The sequence below is a fragment of the Lepidochelys olivacea genome (assembly GCF_965140295.1).
Source record: "Lepidochelys olivacea isolate rLepOli2 genome assembly, chromosome: 6".
Taxonomy (NCBI): Eukaryota; Metazoa; Chordata; order Testudines; family Cheloniidae; genus Lepidochelys; species Lepidochelys olivacea.
Window position 1 is genome coordinate 82,117,695 of NC_140416.1, and position 25,451 is coordinate 82,143,145.

The window sequence follows — 25,451 nt, forward strand, 5'->3', positions numbered from 1 at the left end:
AATAGTAAAAACACCACTATCACCACCAATAGAGGTGTACTGGTGGTAATGCAACAGCAGATTTCCCAAAAGAAGTCCAGTATAGACATTGCCTAACCCATGACAGTCTTTCACAGCCTGTGCCATTGCCAGACCAGAATATAGATGGACAACCTCCACCCACGTTCCCACTGGTATTCTTTTCTGGCATACATTGAGTGCCAGCCAGCATTTAGGCCTTTCACTGTAATGCCAAATATCTGCCAGAGCAGCCACAATAGGAGGATAAGTGTGTTGACTGCAGGTAATGCCTGACCTATAATTTGATCATGTTCTCCATACTGTAATGAAAAACAGAAAAAATAATTAGCCTCCTCCCACCCCACAAGAAAACATGGAAGATTAAAATTCCACAACTTTCACAGACAGATGGATGACTAAGGGAAACAGCAACATTAAGTGAGTCCATCCATTTATATGCAGCTGCTCACAAATGATCTTTCAAAGAAAATCGTGTCCCAACAATTTCCATGAGGAAGGAATTCTTTACATATTGCTGCCACACCAACCCGGAATAGGTAGCCCAGGTGGCCCAGGATAGGTAATTTATCAGCTAAATGAAAGAAAGAGAGAGCAAACCATCTGGTCTGATCCTAATGCTCTGAATCTCCTCAGCCCTTTTACCAACATCTGTAACAGACACCACACATCTGAAGGAGTGCTGAACTTTTAGGAGAGGCATCCTCATTGCAAAATTGATGTCAAGCTGTAAAATTAAAATTAATGGCATTTAAACAATTGCTGATTTTGACGATGCTGATCATTAAGTCTCATTATGCTGTAGCTAGCGGGATTCTGAGCACTGAACTGACACTACCGAAATTCAGACAGTTAAGGTAGTAATGGAATTGTCAGAATTATCGAAGGATTCCCTATCTAAGTACTACTTTTCCTGAAGACACATGCGGGCACTTTGGATTTGTCCATGTAGATATAGAAAACTGGCTAGGATCAAAGCCAAATGTTTTGTGAAGCACCCATAAGAAAAAAGGTTATCATTATGACCCTGCTGGCTGCTTTCCTCAGCCTCTTCAGTAAACCTGATGTTTGGCCGGCATGTAAAGTCATCTTAGCAATTCTAAGACTTCCTGCTAGGTCTCTACATATTCTCTGCGTTGGGCTTGTGTTACACACAAGCTATAAGGATCTGAAGAAAGTTTTGCCTGGAATAAATGAACAGTTAGAGATGGAATACTTGCTATGGACAGCAGCAATGACATTCAATAGTCATTTAGGCTAATCCCACAAGTATATTTCCTATGGATGTTCCACAAGATGCCTATCTACTTCGATCACACAGTATAAATATTTTTTAGGAACTCTAGTTATTTGTAAGCGAGTACCAGGAATTTATTCTGGTGTATGAAAGTAAAAATACCCAACCTTTTAATAAGAAATATTACAGATAAAAGTACTCTTAGTAGCTCAGAATGACTCTCAAAACAAAAACAAAAACCACCCACAACGGAATTTGCAAATACATAAGGATTAAAGCCCACTGATATATCAGTATTATAAAAAAACTGCAGTTTATGCTCCCAAACATACACAGAATTTGTGCAGGTAATGAATAATGTGAGTGAGAAGGCATTACATGCTTAAGTCACAGGGTTATTGACCCTAAGAAAATGCCCACAAAGAGCTTTGTCACTTGGAATCTTCTAATAAAGAACTGTAACACTTCACCATAAATCCTAATGTCATAAGTCAGCTGTTACATGTGCTTTCATTAAGAACTAAGGCATCTTAAAGGACCATTTAAACGTAACTCAGATGCATGTAGTACAACACCTGAGGATGAAAGACGGGGTTGCTATACAGTATATGACTTCATATGTATCAGTAGGATTAGAAACAAGATAAGAAATTCTATATAAAAATTAAACATGTACATTGCATCCATAATGAGCACTAAGTGGGGATACATACCTTGTGGAATCATTATGTTTATGAAGAGCAGAGGCTGTTTTAAAGATGAACTGACATCAGAAATTAAGTACATCCTTTTTTCTCTGCTTTAACCCATGTTTATACTTAATATAGTTTTTGATCAACGTACGGTTCTTCGATACAAACTGCTTGTTCTAAATCTCCCTCCCGCTTTCTGTATCATCTTTTCTGCATGCAAGTTTGATTTTATATAAACAGACAAAATAGAAGAAAAGTGCAGTTCCCACATTAGTCTTAACAGGTCACATACAAACAGTGCAGCCACTCATGAGAGGAAGAAGCAACAAACTGAGTGCTGAAAAGTTTTGGGGGAAAAAAAAATCTTTTTCATGCAGATGTTGATCTGCAGCTGCATGCAATTGAGAATCACTGATGCTTTTACCTTTTTGTGTAACGTAGCTACTATACTAGAAGCATTACAGGTCTCTCTCTTTAGCTTTTCTCTATTCAATTTGTACAGAGTATAACTGCAAAAAAGAGAGGGGAAAACAGACACAAAGGTAGAAGCAGATAGGCTGCCTATGAAGATTTATAGAACATGGTGGGCAGGTGGTAGGGATTTGCAGTGACACAGCTGATTTTAAAAATAAGAGGGGTGGAGGTGGAAAGAGAGACAAACATGGTTATGGCTACACATTCCTAAGGTCTGTTCACTAGAACAGGAAAAAAAATTAAAGAGGCAGGGCTGTTCAATGTTTTTCTCCCACTCATTTGAATTGATATTTAGGAGTATTTTAACAGGGGAGGATCTGCAATAACTTGCAATTTCTTCCCCATCCCTCCTCCAACTACTTTAAAAAAAAAAATCAAGGAAATTAAGCATACAATAGGAGTAGTAATGGTGAGCTAAGACTGAAAAATTAAGCACTCAAAAAGCAGAAAATTCCAAAATATAAGTTGCTGACAGTGTTAGAGCAACCATATAGTACAGATGTACTTAGTATCATCTTCTGTTAATATACATGAAGTTATTGATAATATGGTACAAAAACATGTGATGAAGCCACATTAACACTATAATAGCAACCTTATTTGTTTGAATTTCCTGACTTTCAAGAGCATAGTTTTACGATTACAGTAAAGATTTGTTTCCTATTTTATGTATTAGATGGTGTAAATAGGATAACAAGAAGAACTGGGAATACTAATATATTTCATTACTTTAGATTTAAGATTGTGATGTGGAAAAAAGGTCAAAACGATTCAAATATGGTACCAAGTGCCGAGTATGCACAATACAATCCTAACAGAACATCTTGAAATAGTCCAAATGGTTCTACCTATTTGTCAAAAATACTTAACTTCAGAAACTGAGCATTGCCTTGTTTATCTTGTTTGAATGAAAATGTACATTCATCTGCTGTGTCCAGACAGAAGGCCTGTTCAGATAGCTGCACTGTACATTAACAATCAATTTTTAATAAGAGCAGCTGTCTACTAGAGGATCTAATCTTATTAATTGTAGATGCCTTTATTAATGTTCTGCCATTTAAGCTGTTTCTATGTCTAGAAGCCTTGATATGAAGAGACGAGGTACAGACAACTATATATGAAGAATGAGTTTCTTTCATCGGTCTATACTTATACATTCCCATTTTTCCCCTCACTTCCATGTCTACCCAGTATCTCTTCAAAATATCAAAAGTAATTTGATATTGTAGATTAATTGCAAACTGCCATTAAAAAAACCCAACACCAAAAATTAAGGGAGCAAAAAGTAGTACTGAAATTACTTTGCTAATGTCTATATAATGCACCCAAAACTTTTTCTGTGGGGTGAGTGAAGCGCATTTTGTTGGTTGCAGCAAACAAAGAAGAGAATTAGTGGGAAAATTATGAAATGGGAGGCTCAGAATTATGAATATTTAAAACTAACAAGTTTGGTTGTTTTTAATCTATTCTCTGTCTTGGCTGGTCTATTCAAGTAGGTACTTCTGTTGTCCCTCTCTCATAACACAAGAGTAAGGGGATATTCAATGAATTTATAAAGGGAAGAATTCAAAACTGATAAAGGAAATACTTCTTCACATAGTGCATGTTTGGACTATCCAACACGTTGCCACAGGAAATCATTGAAGCCAATAACCTAGCAAAATTCAAAAAGGGATTAATGTTTATGTGGCTATCATAATACATTTTTTGGAAGGGCTATTAAACCTCATGCTTTAAACCTCAAGTCATCTAACTATTAGAGACGAGAATGAGATCTAACGTAGGGAACAGATTATCCCACATCCACCTACTACAGAGTTCTTATACATTCCACTGAAGCATATTGCACTGGCCACTGCAGGACCTCACGTTTGATGCAATGTGGCAATTCCTATGTTCCAGTGCAAGTAGGCTGCAAACTGTCTTACTGTGCTAGGTGCTATACAAAGACAATGAAGCCCAAATTCTGATCAGAGAATCTAGGTGCTACCTGTGATACAAATAAACAGACTACCTGCAGCTATTTTTAGTTTTATTTATTCCAGGTTTTCTGAATCAGAGATATTTTAAAACTTAATTCAGTGGTTAAGAGAGGGGCTATAAGGACAGCCCTTGGGCAAGATTAGTGCAAGTTTCTTTTCAATACACAACCATTAAATTTCAACTATTAATTAGAGCAGTGGTTCCCAAACTTGTTCCGACACTTGTGCAAGGAAAGTCCCTGCTGGGCCGGGCTGTTTACCTGCTGCGTCTGCAGGTTAGGCCAATCGCGGCTCCTACTGGCCGCAGTTCGCTGCTCCAGGCCAGTGGGAGCTGCTGGAAGTGGTGCGGGCTGAGGGACATACTGGCTGCCGCTTCCAGCAGCCCCCATTGGCCTGGAGCAGTGAACCGCGATCGACTGAACCTGCGGACGCAGCAGGTAAACAAACTGGCTTGGTCCGGCACAGGCTTTTGCTGCACAAGCGGCAAAAAAAGTTTGGAAACTACTGAACTAGAGGGACCAAGGAGAGCTGAAGTCAAGAACTGAATGGGCCATGAATACTAAGCTTTCTGTTGGTATGGTCATAAGGTTGCCAGTTAATGCAAAGATGGGCAATGACTTTTACAGAATACCATTGCTTGTTTTGAACAAGTTACAGGGAAGCAAAAGCCTCCTTTTCCCGGTTCTCTGTGCCAGGTTTTAGCACAAGTGGGTTTCTAAAATTGTCAATTGCATCTAATATCAGCTTAGTGGTTTTACCTAACAGCACCCCATTTCTTAAGCATACTTTAAGAGCTGCCTTGGACATATACTTCAAGCTACTCTTCCTAATTCCAGGCTGATTCTCCCCTTTCAGAGAAGTTAACCCCTGTATTATGTCTCCAGGCCCTCCTGAAATAATTTGAAAGCATGATCAAATTGAGTAGGATCAGTGATTTTTAAAAGAAAAGATGCCATTTCTGCAAAAGCTACTCTCAAAAACTTTTATTTAACATTCCTTTATCAATAAATTAACTGAAGCCAAGATATCCAAAGTCACATAGACAAAAGACATACATAAGAAGATATTCAGATTGAGAGGCTTTTCCTTCACTTATAAATTACAATGAGGCCCTCACCATTTTGAACAGTGACAGAAAACAACAGCTGACAAATGAGTTTGGAACAGATGTCAGTTGTCTTTCATTTGTTTTAGAATTCAATCAGCAGTGGTTCTGTAGCACTGTTTTTAAAAGCAGGATATCTATTTACTTAATTGGACTTCACATCAGTCAATACTGTTTCAAGAACAGATTAAAGACGGACTGAACATCTGATGCAAAAGCTGTTTTAGTTCAGGACTCTGGACCTTATATAAACACAGCTTGCACTTAGATTTTATATGTATTTGTTGGGATTTTGAGTCTACTATATACCTTAGCTAGTTTAAAAAATATATATATCCTTTAATATTCCATTTTGAAGAAGCCACAGACACCTTCTAAGATTATTCACACCACCAGTGACATTAAGTAGCAGAGGAGAATGTAAATTTAAATGCAAATACTTATTTAAATTCCTAACTAAAATGGAATTTCAATTAAAATTTAACATCTTAATTTTAAATTGTTTTGATGTCTAATGAAGTTGTTTGTACAAACTGATTTGTTTACAATATAAAGGTATTTTGTGACATAGTATATGGTGTTCCAATGAACGGAGATTAAAAATACATTTTTAATCTCAGTTCATCACAGTACCATATATTAAGCACACATTTGATTCTAATATTAACTAGGCTCTGCACACAAGGTGTATAATTGGAAAAAGACTGAGAAATCAAGAAAGATCATTGTAGACAACTCCCATGCATTTCAGTTATTTTTCAACTTTAGTAAAAGATACTTGAGTTTTGAAATACAAAAAACAAAATTAATTAACACATTTAACAAGTCAGTGGACAGCATGCTTTGTTAAACTGCAATGTAGCAGAATTTAGCCTACATAAAATAGGTATCAAAATGAAATCTGTAAATTTTAGGGACAGCTGGAAGACTGAAATAAAGTCTTAAAAGTTGCACAGGACAAGAGATCCAGACAACAACACTGCTAGGTCATTCAGTTTACAAAGGTGTTTGCCATTAACTGCTCTGCTTTTTAGAGGCTTAAGGACCGAAAATAAAAACTCAACATTTAAAACTTCATAGTTCTACTCTGACTTTTTAAAATAAGGTAATGATAAAAGTATTTCTTCTAGTAGCATGTATATTTCAGCTGTGATTGGCTGCCTAATAGAGTTCCTTTATGCATACGAGTAAAATCATGTCCAGTTTTGCCATTTGTGGATAACGATGACAAGATACAAAAGCATGCGTTAGCCATAAATAGCTCTGGCTAAGGGAGGATTGCTCACACTGAGCAGATCAAATTCTCTATAAGGAGAGCAGTATTTGGCCTTTAGCCAAACCATGTCCCTGATGCAAGAGTTAGTAGTGGAAAACACTTTCCAATTCTTTTTGCACAAAAATTAACAAGTTGAACCATTCATTTAGGATTTCTTAGACGGAGTCAGTGTTCCTGCAGCATTTGTAGAAACAAAGAAGATTTAACTATTCAAACCCTATAACTCACTTGTGTGAAGGTAAGCTCTTCCTGCCATTACACATCAGATTGGAAACAAATGTTACAGCCATACATTTCTGGCATATAGAACTTTATGAGAATTCAGGTAAAGAAATATGTTGCACGGGTAACAAATTCCTACATTGTAAACTTCAGATACAAACGAGTTATGGATTGAATGCTCCCTAATAATGGCAGCTTATTTACTTAAATGGTTATAAACTGGGAAGAGGTCCTTTATCCAATCAACAGAATAGAACAGTTAAATTACTGTAAAGCAATGTCTAAATTATGACTAGGGCAGAAAAACTATTACTGAAGTTGAGATTAATGATTGTTTACCTTTATAATACTTTCCATAGAAGTTAAGTTATTCAAAATATGCTTAATTTAAACATACTTCAAACTATATTTTCCAATGAAAACAAGGCAACATTCTGTAATAAGCCACAAGTTTTATTGCAACGTGGCCAGGTTTTTTTTTTTTTTTTTTTTTTATTTCAAAACAGTGTTCCATTTAAGGCTCTTTTTATACAGAAACTGCCATCATGACTGATGTTTTACAAAACAACTTTAGTGTTGCAAGACTCACATGGTAAACATAACTCCTACTCCTGTTCAGTAGTGTACATTCAATGGAAAACGAAAGGCATCAGAACAGCTACTTCATTTTATAAAGATATGCATGTAACAGGAATGAAAATCAAGGTACTACAATTGTTTGATGACACAGTTACAGCAACTTAATTGGCATTTCTTTGGGGGGAGGGGAAGAAAAAAAAAATCAAACATATTACAAAAAAGTGCTTTAAATGCATAGTGTTGTGTGCTGCCATGTCACAAAAATAGGCTTGTCAAGGCAGGTGAGGTGTATGAATGCACAAGAGCCTCATGGAACTGCAATCAAGTGCAACTGTAAGTATACTGAATAGAGTCTACCATCTGACCAGTGGATAATGCTTTCAAGGCATTCACTTAGCTTACCCTTTGCTGTTTGCTAGACTATTCACATTAACTATCACATTCATTGTACAGGTTGCAAGGAATGCATGCAACGCCAGTTCTGGCTAAGAGTATGACATGAAGGCATTCCTTGGGGTCTACATAAAACTACCAGGATTAAAGAATCAAATGGCAATCACTGGTAGACAGTTTAATTTAATGACATCTCCTTCAGGTCTGTAGAAAGGTGAATGGGGGGGAGGGGAGGAGGAGTTATACTATTCCAATTGAATGAGCTGCAGAAATGGAAGCTCCTTAGATCCAGATGGCACTTGTATGTCTTTCTATAAGGGTTTTCCTTCAAGTGAAACTACCACATTGCCTCCCAATTTCTCTGCGAGTGTTGAACGGTCCTTAATATCATCCAAACCATTTACTTGCCACTCATGTTTAATACCTGAAAGACAAATGGATAAAAATATATTTGTTCAGTTCCTCAATGCTGAGAAGAACTGTAACTGCTATGTGGAATATCAGATGCCTGTACCTGTAAATTTCTTTTTAATGGCATCTTTAGAGCTTGCGTAGATCATCTTGCTTTTTAAAGGTGCACTTTCCGGAGCCCTGTAAAGGCAAAAAGTAATTATTTAACCCACTGATATTAGAAGGAAAATGTAAAGATTTTCAGTTTTAATAGCAAGTTGATTTCACACACCAGAATATAAATACCAGGTCTTCTTTCTTAGACTCCTTTGTCTCGTATGTGGCATCATACAAAGCATATCGGCAATCATTCAACGGTAACAACTTCACAAAGGCTGTGTAGGGGTCTTCCACAGTATCGCCAATATCACCAACTAATATCTGCTTTGTTTCCTCTACAATTATCTGTTTTTTGTCATCACTTAAGCAGAAAAGAACTGCTTTCTTTCTTTTTTTAATCTCTTCTGGGGTTGAAGATTTCCTTACTTTCATGTCATTAAAAACCTTTATAACTTCGTCATTCACTGTTACTCCAGAAGCCTGTAAATGAGATGAAGGAAATAATTATTTAAATGCAAAACGACTAACATTGACTATGGGGAAGATATTACCTGATACTAAATAAAGAGAAATCTACTCTATAATTTAAGAACAAAAATTTTACACTAAAACCTGAACACTCTAGAACCATAATGATGTCAGTGGGGTTGTATTAGGTAAAAAACTGTACAAAATTTTTTCCTAATTTATTCATTGTTTTATCTCAGCATCGTCTCCTTTTCAGTTATCGATCCTAAATAACTGGGTTTCCATTGCACATACCAACCAATTATCTATTAGTTTATCATATATTTGTCTCAGCCAGGGGTGGGTTTTTTTGTTTGTTTTGTGGGGGTTTTTTTAGTTGGAACAAATGTTATATCAGCAGTTCATATCCAGTAGTGTCATGATTCTAGTTTTGTTGAGTGATGTAAGGCTCTAGAAGCAGTAGAAATGCCTTCTGAGTTGTGTCAACTGCAATGTTATGTTTTTAAAACTCCTTTCTTTTACTTAATGCTGATGCACTAACCAAAAAAAAAAAAGCTACTGCAGTTTCTACATGAGGAAAGTACAAATTGTACAACACACTACAGTAGTTCCAACCCATTCAGAACCCCAACGTAAAACAGTAAGGAAACAATATACCGAGAGAGCTGACAGCAAACTCACTACAACAATTTTAGCTTGTTACTTATAAGCTAGCTAAACACATCCGTATGGCCCTTGTTTTCAGTTCATTACATTCTTTATTAAAAGACCGCAGTTTCCAAGGTACAGCATGCTGTTTCAAGAAACCAGGTAAATAACACATTAAAAAAAAATAACAACCCTGCCCCTTTTGGAATATAATCTGTACCTTTTCCTAGTTTAGTTATAGGAAATACATTTTATTTGAAGAAATGAAGGTTTTACTAGCCCATCTCCACTATTAAACTCGGATTTGCTTGCAAGATTCTTATTAGAAAGATGGTTATGTAAACCTTAAAAATAAGCTTAACTGCTAGTGCATTGACAGCTTAGACTGCTCACTCCCTATCCCCCCTCCGAAAGAGGAAACAATGCAGCTCCATTGCCCTCTCTTCCCCACTGGAGAGCGATGCAGGTTTCTGGGGGAACTGCAGCTAGTGAAGTCAGTCCGAGAGGGCTGACTGCTCCCTGAACGCACCCTGCCCACTTTAAAGTCGGGTTTAGCCCACGAAAGCTTATGCCCTAATAAATGTGTTAGTCTCTAAGGAGCCACAAGTCCTCCTCGTTGTTTTTAAATAATCTGTTCCTCAGCCCCCAGCCCCGCCACATGATATTTGGCAGCACAAACTCCCCCTGCGGTGGGGAAATCAAGCAGGCAGGGCCGGGGCCCGAGGCTCTGCAGCAGCAGCGTCAACCCCGCGTCCTCCACGGGGAGAGACGCACGGAGCCAGAGGCGATGAGCCTCAACCCCCCTCCCGCAATCGCCCCCACAAACCTCCCACCCGCAGCGCGCCCGGCAGGCAGACCCCCGCCCCGGGGGGACCCTGCCCCCGCGATCACCTCGGCTCCCACAGCCGTTCGCCCCCGGCTCACCGGAGGGGTCCGCCCGCCGTGGTGAGCTCAGGCTGCGATCAGCCCTCCCCTCACGCACCACCCCACTCGTCCGCAGCGGCCAGGCGGCAGCCCCCGCCAGCCTCCCGGGCCGAGCCCCGCAGCCTCCCCCCCCCCACTCCCACTAAAATTAGATTAAAATGGCCGCTGAAGGCTTCGGGGCCTGAACACCGGCCCGGACCCGCTCAGCCCCTCACCGCGCCGGGCCTCCCGCCCTCCGCGGGCCCTGGCCGCCGCACTGCCCCGAGCACGCCCCGCCCTTACCATGGTGCCGGGTCCCTGTGGCGACGGCGGCTGCCTGCAACGCTGGGATGCTGCTCGCACGGAGCGCGCGGGGGGCTGGGGCGAGGTGGGCGGGGGGACGAGTCACATGGGCGCCGCGGCCGCCGCCTTCACCACCACGTGCCGCGGCGACCCTCCCAGCCCGCTCCGCAAGGGGGGAGGGGGATGGGCCCCTGCCTCGCCGCGCGGCCGGAGCCGGGGGGCAGCGCCTGTGCTACGCCAGCCCCGCCCCGCCCCGCCTTGCGGCCCTCACCGGCGTATTGACCTCTCAGCCCAGCCTTCCAGTGCCCCGCCGGGCATCCCTACGCCGAACTGCCCGGGCCCCTGAGGGGGCACCGCCATACCCCCCTCCCAGCCCGGGGTCCTCAGGAGAGCATTCATCTACCTGGGGCACACCCCACATCCATCTGCCCGGGGCCCCCCTCACACCCACCAGGCTGCCCTCAACTGTTGCCTCCCCCACCGGACTGTTGGACGGGGGTGATATCACACATCCCTTTCCCCGCCCCGCGGGAGGTGCCCCCGCCACATCTTCCATACGGATCTTGTGATCCCCAACCCCCTTCTAGGGGTATTATCGCCCCCCCCCCCCGACTCTGCGCCACGACACTGCGCCTTTCACAAACCTCCCCTGCGGACGCGCGCGCGCGCGTGTGTGTGTGTGTGTGTGTGTGTGCGTGTGCAGTCCCTCTTAGCTGGCAGGCACAGAGGGGAAATCAGAGCCTTCCCTTTAGCAATGATGTGTAGGTGAATGCATTTGAAGGCTCTCAGCACGGGACTTTGCAAACGCTAAATAACCCCGAGAGCCCACTGGTGGGGTAGCGGGATACATAAGATGTTCTGTTCCGGTTGCTGGAGAGCGCTTGCTGTATCATCGTCCTCCTCCCTCCCCTTCTGCTGTCCCTGCAGTGCTGTTGGAGCCAGAAGTTTGGATCTCGGGGTCCCATTGCTACCTGAAAAGTTCCGAGTAAAGTAGGTTGGACATTTGACACAAATGGAAATTAACTTTTTCAGCGTTTTTCATTCTTTTTTTTTTTCCGGGTAACTTCCTCCTGCGGAGTTGGGAATAACCACTGTAGGGTGAGTGGAAAGTTCTAGCTGGCCTTGAGTCTGTTACTAGTTAAAGGTAAAAGGAGTGGTGTTCAGTTGGATTTTAATTCCTTATAACACTTAAGGACAAGATTTGTCTAACGGTGGGGGGAATACCATGAGTTTGGTGGTACAATAAGATGACAACCCTAAATACTGTACATAGCCCAGCCTGTTAAACTCTGCTACTTCAGATCCCACCTGTTTTTTTTTCTTTTCATTTCTTTTTTTTTCTTCTTCTTCCAGTCAGGTACTTGGAAACAAACTAAACTGGGGGTGGGGAGCCTGGGGCACTTGCTATCTTTTTTCCTAGACTTTTCCCAAGAAACTTGGGTTGCACTGGCGAAATTAAAAATAAATTACATATGTGGGATTTTGATCTTTGTTTTGTAGTGTATATCAAAGTTAATGTCTTGGGAAAGGACCATGTGTCTTTTTTAATGTTATGACTACTTTGTTATTATGGTCCTCTCCAGAAAGTACCAGACCTGTTTGTAACATGCATATTGAAGGGTTTCTTTACTTGATGTATGTTGCTACCATCACCCAGTTCTTGTTGTTTTTTTCAAGATAGAGTGGAATTTCCCAATATCCTACCTGTGCTTCTCTTTTAAAGTGTACTGTTTGTAAAGGGAATAAAATAAAACTGTTTATCCATTTATATTTCCTTTACTTGCAAGTAACACTGCAACTAGTTAATTAAATATGTTTATTTAAACACAATAAAAAAGGAATAGAAAATATATATTCAAGAAACTCAGAAACCAGTATCAGATAAATGGGCAAAGTTTACCCCCATACTTACTAGCCAATCTAGAAAACAGAAATTTACTCTTCAGTAATAATAATGCTTGGCACTTATGCTTTGCTTTGGGTATTCAAAACCCTGTACAAACAATTTTACTGTTTACTCCCCTATACTTTATAAATGATTGTGCCTCTATTAACATGTCCCGATCCATGTGTATGTGAATGTTCTGTACTCACGTGGGGATGCTCATTGAATTCAGTGTGACTATTTGCACATGGGCCACTTATGGACTGAATTGTATCCTTGACTTATTCAGCCATGCAGCAAGTAAGTTCTCCACTCCACATGGCAAAGTGAGATCTTCCTGGACCTTGGGTCCAGATCTAGTGTGGTGCATGGTCCCTTCACTTTGGATATTCCTCCCTATGAGGAAGTGGGGCCAGTAGGAGGCAGAGAGAGCTCAGGATTGGGCAGAGCCTAAAATAATCCCATTTTCTTCCCTGCAATCTTTTGTTGACCAGCATAATTGGGTTGGCATGGGTTGGGAAGTAAGCTGTATCCATTACAGGGTTATAGCAGAACTGCAGAGTTATGAACACCTCGGGAATGGAGGTTGTTCGTAACTCTGAAATGTTCAGAACTCTGAACAAAACGTTTTGAAAGAACAACCATAAGTTTACAACTGAACAGTGACTTAATACAGCTTTGAAACTTTACTACACAGCAGAAAAATTCTGCTTTTAACAGTCTTAATTTAAATGAAACAAGCACAGAAACAGTTTCCTTACCTTGTCAATTTTTTAAAAACTTTTCCTTTATTTTTTTTAGTACATTTATGTTTAACACTGTAAGTACTGTACTGTATTTGCTTTTTGTTGTTGTTGTCTTTGCTGCTGCCTGATTGCATAATTCTGGTTCCAAATGAGGTGTGTGGTGGATGGGTCAGTTCATAAGTCTGGTGTTTGTAACTCTGAGGTTCTCCTGTAATTCTTCCCAGGAGCAATTTCTAAGGCTCCTCCTCTCTTCATTAACATTTAATTAAGCCACAGGACAGCTCTGCATAATAGGTATTACTGTCCCCAGAGAGGTTAGGTGACTTTCCCAAGGTCTCCAAGGAAGGCTGTGTCAGAGCCAGGAATAGCTCTAGACTCCAGTTCTGTGCTTTGAACACAAGAACATCCTTCCTTGTTAGCAACTGTGTAGTGTGCAGGTCAATTTCTTTCTTTAGAATTTGGTCTCCAAGCCAAATGCAAAACAAAACCTTCCCTAGCTCTGACTGTATTGCAGCACTTTCACCCTGGCACTCGTGCTCCTCCCCATTCTAAAATTTCTGTGGAATTTATTGTGGTGATGTTGACTGATATTTCTACACGGTGTTAGGTATACAGAAACCTGTTTTATCATTTTAAATGTCAATATATATATTCTCTAATTTCAGGTAAAGTAAACATGAGGTGGCTTCAGTAGCAGAACTGGTTCCATTTAAGACAACGGGAATTGCTGAAAATGACTTTGTGAAAAGAAAATGTAAGAGGAGACACTGTGCATTTCTGAGAGGTACAGTAATATGTGGCATTTACAGTACAATGGTAATAGAGTCAAAGGGACCTTTAGAAAACTTCAGCTGGATCACGGAAAATTGCCAGTCTGTTCTGGATAAATGGACCATAATAGTAAACTGCTTTTACAGTCAATAATAATTAATGCAAAAGCCCAGAAATGTTTTGCAACAATCAAGGAGCAATTTGATGAGATGTTCTGGTTACTTGGAAAACCTTATTTGAATCATCCATCCAGTGTGTGTTCTCATTGCACATGCAACATTATTAACCTTTTCCCATAAAAGGGGCAAGTTATAACAAATGTTGCAACTACCTAAAAAGTGCAAGGCACTTAAAATGAAAAACACACACACACTGTGGAAAAAAACAACCAACCAACCCCTTGTTTTTGACTTATTTTAGCCAGATAGCAGTTCGTTTTATTTGAAATCTTTTATTCTTCCTGCATAAAGACAGCTTTTAGGACTTGATCCTGCACAGATCTGCATTTATAAATGTAAGGTAAAAAGTAATGAGCATGATAAGGAATTTGGGGGATTTTGATCCTAAATTCATGAGCATTGCTGGAAGCTACCAAGTCAGTTCTGCCTAATCGCACAAGTGAGGCCAAAGAGAGCGTATGTAGGTAAACACCTGATTTCCATGATGGGGATCATACCTAAGCCTATGTCTTCTCAGACACACACACTCATTCTCTGTCCATATCCTTTTTCACCCTGTGAGAAAGAGAGTGAGCTCCCAGGAGGCTTGAGACTTACTATTGTATGAATCAGTGTGCTAAACCATATTTAATCTTACTTGCCCTCACATTTGCACAGGAGTTTAACAACCTTGTGATCCTTGCTGCCACCATGCAAGGACACACATGCGTAATGTAGAGTAGATTCCACTAATACACTTGCTGGTTTCTGTCAAGATTTTCCAGTGAAGCAATAAAGTTTTGGTACCTAAGGTCATGAGGACGTTAATCAGTATGATGATCCTGGGAGCTATTTTTTTCCCAATAACATTTTCAACCTCCGCTACTTCTACAAGTATGCCTCTGTGTTTATGGCAAACTTTCTTTGCTACTGCACTCAGAAAGAAGTTGTGTAATATTACAGTAGATGCTCACTAGACCACTGTCATATGCCTTGTTTAAGCGGTGTGCCTGACACCACTGTAATGTCTTTTTGCTTAGCACATTCTTCATCAGCATTCAGTAGATTTTTGCTTTTCTCGTCTAGGTCCTAATCCACTTCAGGGACAGTCTGTAGGTTAGCAATTCAGAGATCTGTCTGTATATAGTGAGTTACATTTTGCACTGTTACAGCAAGATTTCAACAGATCTGTAGCAGCGTAAGAACACAATTTGGTCCATTTGCCTTTGAATACAGATTGGATAAAGAAAGAACTGTGTCAGGGTTTCACAGCTTGTTTAATAGTGTACTCAGCAATTGGTTCTTCACTTGCTGTTATATGAAAGGGGAGTAAGAGATAAAGCTTTGACATACAATAGATACATGACTTTGGCAATTCTTTGTATAGGGACATATCACCAAAAATAGACCTACACCAACAGTTGCTACAATAGTGGGTGTGTGATCGGATGTGCAAACTTCCCACTGGAGAAGAAGGAGTCAAGGAGCTGCTGTGGGCCTAAGTGGCCCTGTCCCACCTGACCTGCACAAGCTGGAGGAAGAGCTTAAAAAGGGAACCAGAGTAGCTCAGTGACAGGCAGACAGGGGAGGTGAGCTGACCTGTGCTCTGAACTCCTGGGAAGGAGCAGCACAGAAGCTTTTGCTGCCTAAGGCCTGGTGATACTAGCCTGCAAAGGAGGGACTGGTGACTTCTGGAGGTCAGAAACTTTATTTTTGTGTTTGGTCCTTTACCCTGTGGGAAAAAAGGGCATTGCTAGGAAGTGATCCAAGGAGGTGGCTACATAGCACCCCAACATGCAGGCTTAGCTGCCTGTCACTGAGCCCTGGATCAGAGCCATGTGGAAAAGGTGGGCCCAGGTTCCCCTACCAGCCCCTAAAGAGGGAAAGACTCCAAGACCTTGACCCAAGGGGGAAGCCCTTGCTGACTTCTCATGACTTCCACTTTATTGGACTCTTTGTGTACCCCAAAAGGGGTGGACTTGAACATGTGACCCTGCTGGAGGGCTGAGTCACTAAAGGACAGACCACCATGTAAGAGAGTGGAATGCCTGGGAGGAAGACAACGTGCCATACCTGTGCCTGACAACTAAGTGGCACTGGCAGTGAGTTCCCCTTTGCAGGGTGCTTAATATTCTTCCTAGTTAGATCTTAGTAACTGGCTCATGTGTGAGAGCAGCGCCTAGTGTTATGTATTCAAGGCTGTTTTTTCTTTTGTTGTAGCCATGTCTGTCCCAGGATATTAAAGAGACAAGGGGGTGAAGTAATATCTTTTATTGGACCAACTTCTGCTGACCTGCAGAAGAGCTCTGTGTGAGTCCAAAAGCTTGTTTCTCACCAACGGAAGTTGATCCAATAAAAGATATTACCTCAGCAATCTTGTCTTTCTATTTTCTGAAGTTTATATATTCAACATCATTGTGGGTGTGATCCTTCTTTCATTGAAGAGGATGGATTTTTTTTTTTTAATATGGCAGTGTGATCAGGATCTGGACATTTGTTATATTCTCCCTTCTGATAACCTCAGCATATGCTAAAAGGTTGTGTTAATGCTGGATGTTTCCTCACATACTAGTAGGGTCATTTTGTAGCTGACTAGGTGCACAGGCAGGGAAGTGGATAATCTGTACACAGCTACACTTGCAGTTCCCTGTGCTAGGTGGGGTGTTTGGACTGTTCCCTTCCCTCCCTGCCCCCTTGTGATTCCTGGGGTGCAACCCACCCCAACAGGGAAGGCCGTAGCCCTGCCTTCCTTCCACACTGGCCTGCAAAGCAGAATCCGTGCACATGGGGGAGTATGCTGCATTCCCTGGAGGCACACAGCAGTAGGTGTGCATGCTGTGGAACTAAGGGAGCAATTTTGCCATCCAGAGACAACATTTCTCCTAAAGCTTTGCTGAGGTGGTATGGTGCTATATTGACCTTTTTCTGGGCTCTGTGCAGAGTACACAATCTGGCCAATAATAAATGATAACTCTCCACATTTCTGTAGTGCCCTTCTCTGAAGAATTCAAAGTGCTTTATGAAGATTAATTTGAGTTCTACAGCTGAAAAGTGCCTTTTAAAGTGCTAAGTATTTTTAATAATTAACTCAGCCTCGGAACACCCTTTTGCCTTGGGTGTCAATCTTAGCTATTTGTATTTAGAGCTGGAAGAAATTTTTTTGGCAAATAGTAAATTTGCTGAAAAATACATTTTTGGGGACAGAGAAACTATTTGCAAATTAAGGTTGAATTCAGTGAATAGCTTTGCCAGAACACTAACCCCAAAAAACCATTTAGGACATGTCAAAACAATTTGTTTCAAAATGAACTATTTGGACATTTTGGTTTGAAACATTTTTTTTATATGAAATGTCATTTCAAAATGTCATTTCGCAATGTTTCATTTGACCCAAACAATTTTTTTTTGTTGTTGGGGGGGGGGGAACCAAAATTCACTTTTTTTATATATATATATTTTTTTTAAAAAATTCTCCTATAATACATTACTTTAGGACCTGGGACAAAACTCCAAATATTGTGAGATTGATAATAAAATTGTGAGAGTTGGCAACAATGTTTAAGAAAGCACTTCTAACTAAATAGTTCTCTTTCCCCATGTGGTGTTAGTCTTGACATAACTACGTACCCCCCAGACAAATATTTTTGGCAAAATTAGCATTTTGTGACAACTTGGTGTAAGTGTTCTGGAAAGAAAGGCATGTTTAAAAGGATTTTAAATCCCAACTAAATGTACTAGAACAGCTCTATAGTTGCCAAACTTCATTAAAGGTTTGGAGAGTGAAGGGTTAACTAGCTCAGCACAGGCTCAAAAGGAGCACATGGGGCTGCTCAAGGTCAGCTTAGGAACAAAAACTGCCAAATGGGGGGGTGGCATGGGAGTGTGACAGCACATACCCAAATAAGGAGAAGAGGATGAGGAGCAAGTGCATTAATTAATTGAGAAGCTTCTGGAAGCTATGAGGGTTGTATACAAAATATATAGGTGGGGGGGATGAGGGGTTATATGTATGTCAGGACACAGTTTTCAGGAGGCACAAGAAGAAGAAAACCAGTGAAAGGAAACTAGAGTTTTCCTATGGGATCTATAGCCACACAAAAAGCAGGAAAATGGACAGCAGGAACCAGCCACTCTTTAAGCAGGAGGCCATGAGGTGGTCAGAAAACACCAGACTACTCGATTTGCCCCCCCCCCCCCCCTTGCTAAATTTGCCTTGCATCTTAATTGCTAAAACATATTTTCATAATTATTTTGTTGTTTTTTCAAGCATCCTAAAATGTCCTAGGTAACTGCAATGGGGTTCACTCACCACTAGGGTGCCCTGTTATGGCTGGGTCTGAGGAATTAACTCTTCTGATCTAGCACAAGCACCTCCTTTTGCTGCTCACTCACCCCATGGCCTATCTCACTCTCCAAGGCTCGAGGTGCACTTGGGCACGCTCACGCTCTCTCTCAAACAAACAGCCTTCTGGCTAGTTCACTATAGTCTTCCCCTTACAGAGTAACAAAGTCTCAACAGACAAGCTGTCTAGGTGCCATTCAGGCAGTTTTTCCATTCAACTCTGTGCCACTTTCCCAGTGGCTGGTAAGGGAACCTGGGCCTCCCTTCTACTCCAAGTTCCTGCCCAGGGACCCTACAGTTAACAAGCAAGGTCAACCCTTGCTGTCATTTCCCTAGGTTTCTTCCTATTCTTCCCTCTGCTAGCTTTCTTCTACACCTGCCTCATCAGGGCCTCTGCTCCTCCCTGGGTTTGCTGCTGCTCTCTCCAATAGGCCCAGACAGTGACTGCAGATTTCCAAACTGCAGCCCCTACTGCTCCCACTTCCTAGCTTTATACAAGGCCCTGCCTACTCCTGCCCGCATAGGCTCCATCTTCAATTAGTGCTTGTCTGTCAAGCCTAAATATCCTCCCAGCTGCAGCCTACTAGATTAATTGGCCTCTTCCATGCCATGTGTGGGGTGAACACTTCATCACACTAACTAACCAAAAGCTGTGCTCCCTACCTCAAAGATCATATGATCTGAATTCAGCACAACAGAAGATATGGGTTATTGATACATAAAGGGGAATGGATTAAGGATGAGCAGTAGTATGATCACATTCAGTGAGGCAAGTATGCTCTTGAAAATCTAGGTACATTTGTATCTTATCCTCCCCCCACAACCCTTATTGTACAGGTGAGATGTCAGAAACAAGTCTATAGAAAGGGGTTGGATGAGGAAAGTAAAGTAACTCAGCAAATATGTTTGGAGAAGTTGTCCCAAACATAGGGGGTATTGTTCAAAAAAGTACAGAGATATTTGTGAGAGGAGAGCAAGGGGGGTTATGGAATTTGGCATTATTCTTGCATTCTTACTTAATAAATATGATATTTGGGGAAATTATTAAAGAGCATAAAACATTGCTAGGAAACAGAAGAGGGAGTGGTAATTTTGAGAGAGACAATAAACAAGGGAGTTATAAATAAAAACATAGACCAATGGTCTGTCTAGCCCAGTATCCGGTCTTCTGACAGCGGCTGGTGCCAGATGCTTCAAAGGGAATAAACAGTACAGGGCAATTTATCAAGTGATCCTTCTCCTGTCCAGTCCCACCTTCTGGCGGTGAGAGGTTCAGGGACACCCAGAGCATGGGGTTGTGTCCCTGAATTTCTTGGCTAATATCCATCGATGGACCTATCCTCCATGAACTTATCTAATTAATTTTTTTTTAACTCGGTTATGCTTTTGGCTGTCACAATATTCACTGGCAATGAGTTGCATAGGGTTGACTGTGCACTGTGTAAAGAAGAACTTCCTTGTGTTTCTTTTAAACGTACTGCCTACTAATTTCATTGGGGACCTCTGCTCCTTGTGTCATGTGAAAAGGTAAATAACACTTCCCTTTTCTCACACCATTCGTGATCTTCAAGACCTTTCCTAATGGTTCCTAACATTGTTAGTGTTGTGGGTTTTTTTTCTTCTTTTTTTTTTTTGACTGCCACTGCACATTGAGCAGATGGTTTTCAGAGAACTATCCACAATGACTTCAAGATCTCTCTTGAGTGGTAACTGCTAATTTAGATCCCATAATTTTTATGTATAGTTGGGATTGTTTTTCAATGTGCATTACATAGCATTTATTAACATTGAATTTCATCTGCCATTTTGTTGCTCAGTCACTTCGTTTTGTGAGATCCTTTTTAACTCTTCACACTCCGCTTTGGACTTGAGTATCTTGAGTAATTTTGTATTATCTTTAAACTGTGCCACCTCACGGTTTACTGCTTTTTCCAGATCATTTATGAATATGTTGAGTGGCACTGGTCCCGGTACAGATCCTTGGGGGCACCCCACAGTTTACTTTTTTCCCCTGTGAAAGACTAACCATTTATTCCTATTCTTTGTTTTCTATCTTTGAACCACTTACTGATCCATGAGAAGACCTTCCTTCTTATCCCATGACTGCCTACTTTGCTTAAGGTCTTTAGTGAGAGACCTTGTCAAAGGTTTTCTGAATTTCCAAGTACACTGTGTCCACTGGATCATCTTTTTCCACATTTGTTGATTCCCCTGCGCCCTCCCCCAAAGAATTCTAATAGATTTGTGAAGCATGATTTCCCTTTACAAAAGACATGTTAACTCTTTCCCCCAACATATTGTGGTCATTTATTTGATAATTCTGTTCTTTACTATAGTTTGAACCAGTTTGCCTGGTACTGTAATTAGGCTTACCAACCTGTAATTGCCAGGATCGCCTCTGGAGCCCTTTTAAATAAATCAGGGTCACATTAGCTATCCTCCAGTTATCTGGTACAGAGGCTGATTTGAAGTGATAGGTTACATATCACAGTTGGTAGTTCTGCAGTTTCATATGAGAGTTCCTTCAGCACTCTTGGGTGAATACCATCTGATCCTGGTGACTTATTACTGTTTAATTAATCAATTTGTTCCAAACCTCTTTTCTATTGACACCTCAGAATGGCTTAGGCGTAGAAATCTCTCACATCCTCTGCAGTTAGGACTGATGCAAAGAATTCATTTAGCTTCTCTGCACTGGCCTGGCCGTATCTTGCTTGAGGGCTTCTTTGGCACCTTAGTGCTCCAGTGGCCCCACTGATTGTTTGGCAGGGTTTCTGCTTCTGATATACTAAAAAAAATTTGCTGTTAGTTTTTGTCTTTTGGTAGTTGCTTTTCAGATTATCTTTTGGCCTGCCTAATTATACTTGACTTGCCAAAGTATATGTTCCTTTCCATTTTCCTGAGTAGGATTTGATTTCCAATTTTTAAAAGATGTCTTTTTGCCTCTAACTGCCTCTTTTACTCTGTTTAGCCATGGTGGCATTATTTTTGGTCATCTTACTGTTTTATTTGGGGTACACACATAGTCTGAGCCTCTATTGTGGTGTTTTTAAATAGTTTCCATGCAGCTTGCAGGCATTTCACTTGTGACTGTTCCTTTTTAATTTCCATTTAACTAGCCTCTTCATTTTTGTGTAGCTCCTAGTTTTGAAATAAATGTTACTTGTTGCAGTTTTAAATCAGTCTCAATATTGCCAACCCCAAGTGTCCAAAAATCATTAAACAGACCCCCACATTATGGGATTTCCAAAATAATATATGGTGCATTCTTTTGATGCCTTTAGGAGTCACCCTTTAAAGTTTATTTTCTTTGTAACCATAAGGGCTAGAAACTTATTTTCCTGTGCGTGTTTTTTTTTTTTTTTAAAGTCTCAGGGCTTTACAGATAACAGCAAATATCACAAGAGTTGGCAATACTGCAGTCTGTGACTATCATTCTCACAGGGGAGTGTGGTACATAAGCAGGGAACCAATAGAAGTATAACTGTCAAGTGAGCCAAAGGGCAGTTCTACACTAAAAATTTACATTGGTGCAGCTGCACCGATGCAACTATGCTGCTATAGCGCATCTGGTGAAGATGCTCTAAGCCAACAGGAGAGAGCTCTCCCATCGGCTTAATAGCTCCACCTTTGAGAGAGATGGCAGCTATGTCAGTGAGAGAGCTTCTCACCGACTTAGCACTGTCTGCGCTGGGGGTTAAGATCAATATAACTGTGTCTCTCTCCTGGGGTGTGGATTTTTCACACCGCTGAGCAATGTAGTTATACTGAAGTAAGTATGTAATGTAGACCTAGCCGTAGTGCTGGGCAGGAGGAGAGATGAAGGATCAGCAGGTCTGGCGAGGGGCTGTCTTTGATTGCTTTGAGATCTGTAGATTTTTCTGTGGGCTTATCTCCAAAAGTAAGATGGTAACATCCAATATTAGTGTGAAGTTTTAATCCAAGAGGAAACAGTATGATTTAATTGATTAGATTTTATTTCATAGAGGAAAATAAAATTATTTCCTGTGGAAAAATTTAGCAGAGGGTTAGTCAATTTCTTAAATTTGCACTCTGGCACTTAGAAAATAGAATAAGAAAAACAAAGCTAGTTACGGACTTTAATCTTAAAGCCAGTTCTGTTCTCAGTTTCAGACATTGTAAAACTGGAGTAACTCGATGGACTTCAGAAGTCAGATTTTATAAGTGAGAGTAGACTTTAGACTAAATTCTCTGTTCAGAAAATGATTTAATTTAGAACATTCACTTTTCCAATAAACCAATAATGTGGGTGAAAAGTACTTTACAAACAAATAGTTACATTTCTCTGTCTTTATACAGACCTATTTAATTTTCCCCTCTAACAACTATTCAGTAACTTAAATACTGGAGTCTTTTTTTATTTAAAAAGATCTGTGTATTTTGCAAGGACTTGATCTAAAGCCCATTAAAGTCAATAGGAGTTTTTTCTTTGACTTTTCGGAGCTTTGGATCAGGCCCTAAATGAAAAAAAATCTATACAAGTAAACAATTAAAGCAGTTGGGGCCATGATGTATTTAAAGATTCTGTGAAAATAAGTCCACATTGCTATCTGCACATTAACAGAATATAGTTAGTCTCTAAGGTGGCACAAGTACTCCTGTTCTTTTTGCAGATACAGACTAACACGGCTGCTACTCTGAAACCTATAGTTAATATGTTACTTTAGAACATATTAATTTCCTTTATTTACATTTATAAAAACCTCTATAGATGCCTCCCTTATGCTTTCAGGGCCTGTTACATAAATAAAATACACAACATGAACAACAATACAATATAAAGAACAGCTCATCCCATCTCGACACCTCTAGCAACTATTGGGAGGCTAATAAAGTCCCAGGAAGAACATAACATAAGGTTAAAACAAGTTCTGAATGCTACGGAGGCTAGATTATGTGCTCCTGGGAGAATTCTGCACCAAAAAATTAAATTCTGCTCACAATATTTTAAAATTCTGCATATTTTTTGGTCAAAATAATGCAATATAATCCAGCTAGTTTCAATTATTTTGGTAATTTATTTAAACTACAATTCAGTAAATGGAGAATGGGAGTGGGGAGCATTGGAGGAAATCAACCCCCCTCTAACAGTAATATAGCTAGTATTGATAGTTTACTTCTAATTATTAGTCAGCAAATATATGCAGCCATATGCTCAGTGTTACATTATAGGCAACTGCAGAGCAAGTGAGGGCTGGGGACTCAAACTCACAATTTATACTGGTTACTGACGACCTCCAAAAAGGTCAGTAGCAAACCGTTCATGGAGAACATTTTGCAGGAAAATTTCAGTCCAAAAATTTAGACCATTTCTAATCACTAAAGCACCATAAGCATTATAAGGCTAAGGCCATAATGGCCATTATAAAAAGTCTCCTTTACACCACTCTGACAATGTAAAGGAGCCTTAAAATTTTTACACCTGTTTTATACTCCTGGGGGAATTCACTAAAAACAATGGGAACAATTCATTAAGCAGGCAGGCTGCTGCATTCTCCTCTGCCTGAGGGAACAGAGCCTGCCCTACACCTACCTTTTCAGAAATACCCCAAAGCCCTGCCCCTTCATGCTGAGCGTGCTGCAGTCGAGAGCAAGAGGGACTGTGTGTGTGTCACACACACACACACACACACACCTACCCAGCCCCCTCAGGCGGTGATTTACATCTCTACCGGCTGCTCTGGGTGCCCAGAGACTGACCTGTCTGCACTGCCAGGGAGTGGGCACATGACTGCTCTCATGGCTTCCCTTTGCTTCTCTGTCAGAATCATTTTTCTGCGATTAAGCAAGAAATCTGCGGGGGCTATGAATTCCGCACGTGTGCGGTGATACAGAATTCCCCCAGGAGTAATTATGGCATATGACTGATAGAGGGGGTGAAGGTAGATGCAGAAAAAGTCAAAGTTCAAGTATCCCCACCTAAAAATGTATCGGAAGTAATGGTTCCCTGTGACTATGGTAAAATGTGGTTACAGTGGAGAGTATGTGTGAGAAATTTACGGTATAAATAAGCTTCTGGTTTGAAGTGTACTTCATTTTGGAGGGTTTGTGGTTTATTTTAGCAATCTTAAGTTTTATGTAGTTGTCCAAGAATCAGGGGTTTTCAGAGCTCTCTCATATACTATAATGAGTAATCTCTTTGTAAAGTTACCTAGAGTGCTTTAACATACTACTGTTTCAAACAACACTTTGTTAAAATGCACAAGGGAATCTTTTAGTGTGCACCAGCAGGGTCTACCTGGACCAATTAAGGTACCACTTCTTAGTTCGCTTTATAAATTAAGCCTCCACAGTCTGTATTATTCTCCATATAGACAAACCCATAGATATAAGTAACCATTTCTGGTATTTATTGGAAAAACGCAGTTTCTTCTTTTTTTTTTTTTTAAATTGGGTGTGTTTTATTGGTTATCAGTTAAAACAAAAAATCAGAAACCCTAGGTATAAAATATTACAGGGATGTTGTAATTATCTAAAAAAATAACCAATACAAACCCAGAAAACTCAGTACCAGGAATAGTGCTTCTCAGCTCTGCTTGCTGGCAGATTGAAATTTCTGTGCTCTACCTCTCTGCCTTACCGCCCTACACCCATGAGGTAGACCCGGAGGAGGACTCACGAAAGCCCAGAAGATGCCCCCACCTCTGTGAACATAAATTCCTTCCCTTACTTGCCATCACAATGGGCTTATTGAAACCGTTGGGCCTCTTATGAGGAC

At 40.7% G+C, this 25,451-nt stretch overlaps 2 protein-coding genes across 11 annotated transcripts in view; one reads left to right on the forward strand and one right to left on the reverse strand.

The window, feature by feature from the left end:
* Window positions 1–7,476: 7,476 nt before the first annotated feature.
* CFL2 (cofilin 2) lies at window positions 7,477–10,951 on the reverse strand. 3 transcript variants are annotated; one of them, XM_084631999.1, is made up of 4 exons: window positions 10,744–10,781; window positions 8,661–8,968; window positions 8,493–8,569; window positions 7,477–8,402 (listed from the first exon to the last, which is right to left on the reverse strand). In XM_084631999.1, the coding sequence occupies exons 2-4, from the start codon at window positions 8,918–8,920 to the stop codon at window positions 8,290–8,292; spliced, it is 450 nt and encodes a 149-aa protein (XP_084488125.1). In that variant the 5' UTR covers window positions 8,921–8,968; window positions 10,744–10,781; the 3' UTR covers window positions 7,477–8,289. The 3 variants fall into 3 exon arrangements, with proteins under 3 accessions (XP_084488125.1, XP_084488126.1, XP_084488124.1); XM_084632000.1 differs by lacking the exon at window positions 10,744–10,781 and adding an exon at window positions 10,529–10,548; XM_084631998.1 differs by lacking the exon at window positions 10,744–10,781 and adding an exon at window positions 10,811–10,951 and having other exon boundaries at window positions 7,478–8,402.
* Window positions 10,952–11,425: 474 nt separating this feature from the next.
* LOC311522544 (uncharacterized protein) overlaps window positions 11,426–25,451 on the forward strand; it is a 34,657-nt gene continuing 20,631 nt past the window's right edge. For 2 of the 8 annotated variants that reach the window (XR_014712163.1, XR_014712164.1), the window contains exons 1-2: window positions 11,450–11,800; window positions 14,107–14,225. The gene's annotated coding sequence lies outside the window, so the exon portion shown is untranslated. The other 6 variants (XR_014712162.1, XR_014712165.1, XM_084632002.1 and 3 more) reach the window with 6 other exon arrangements.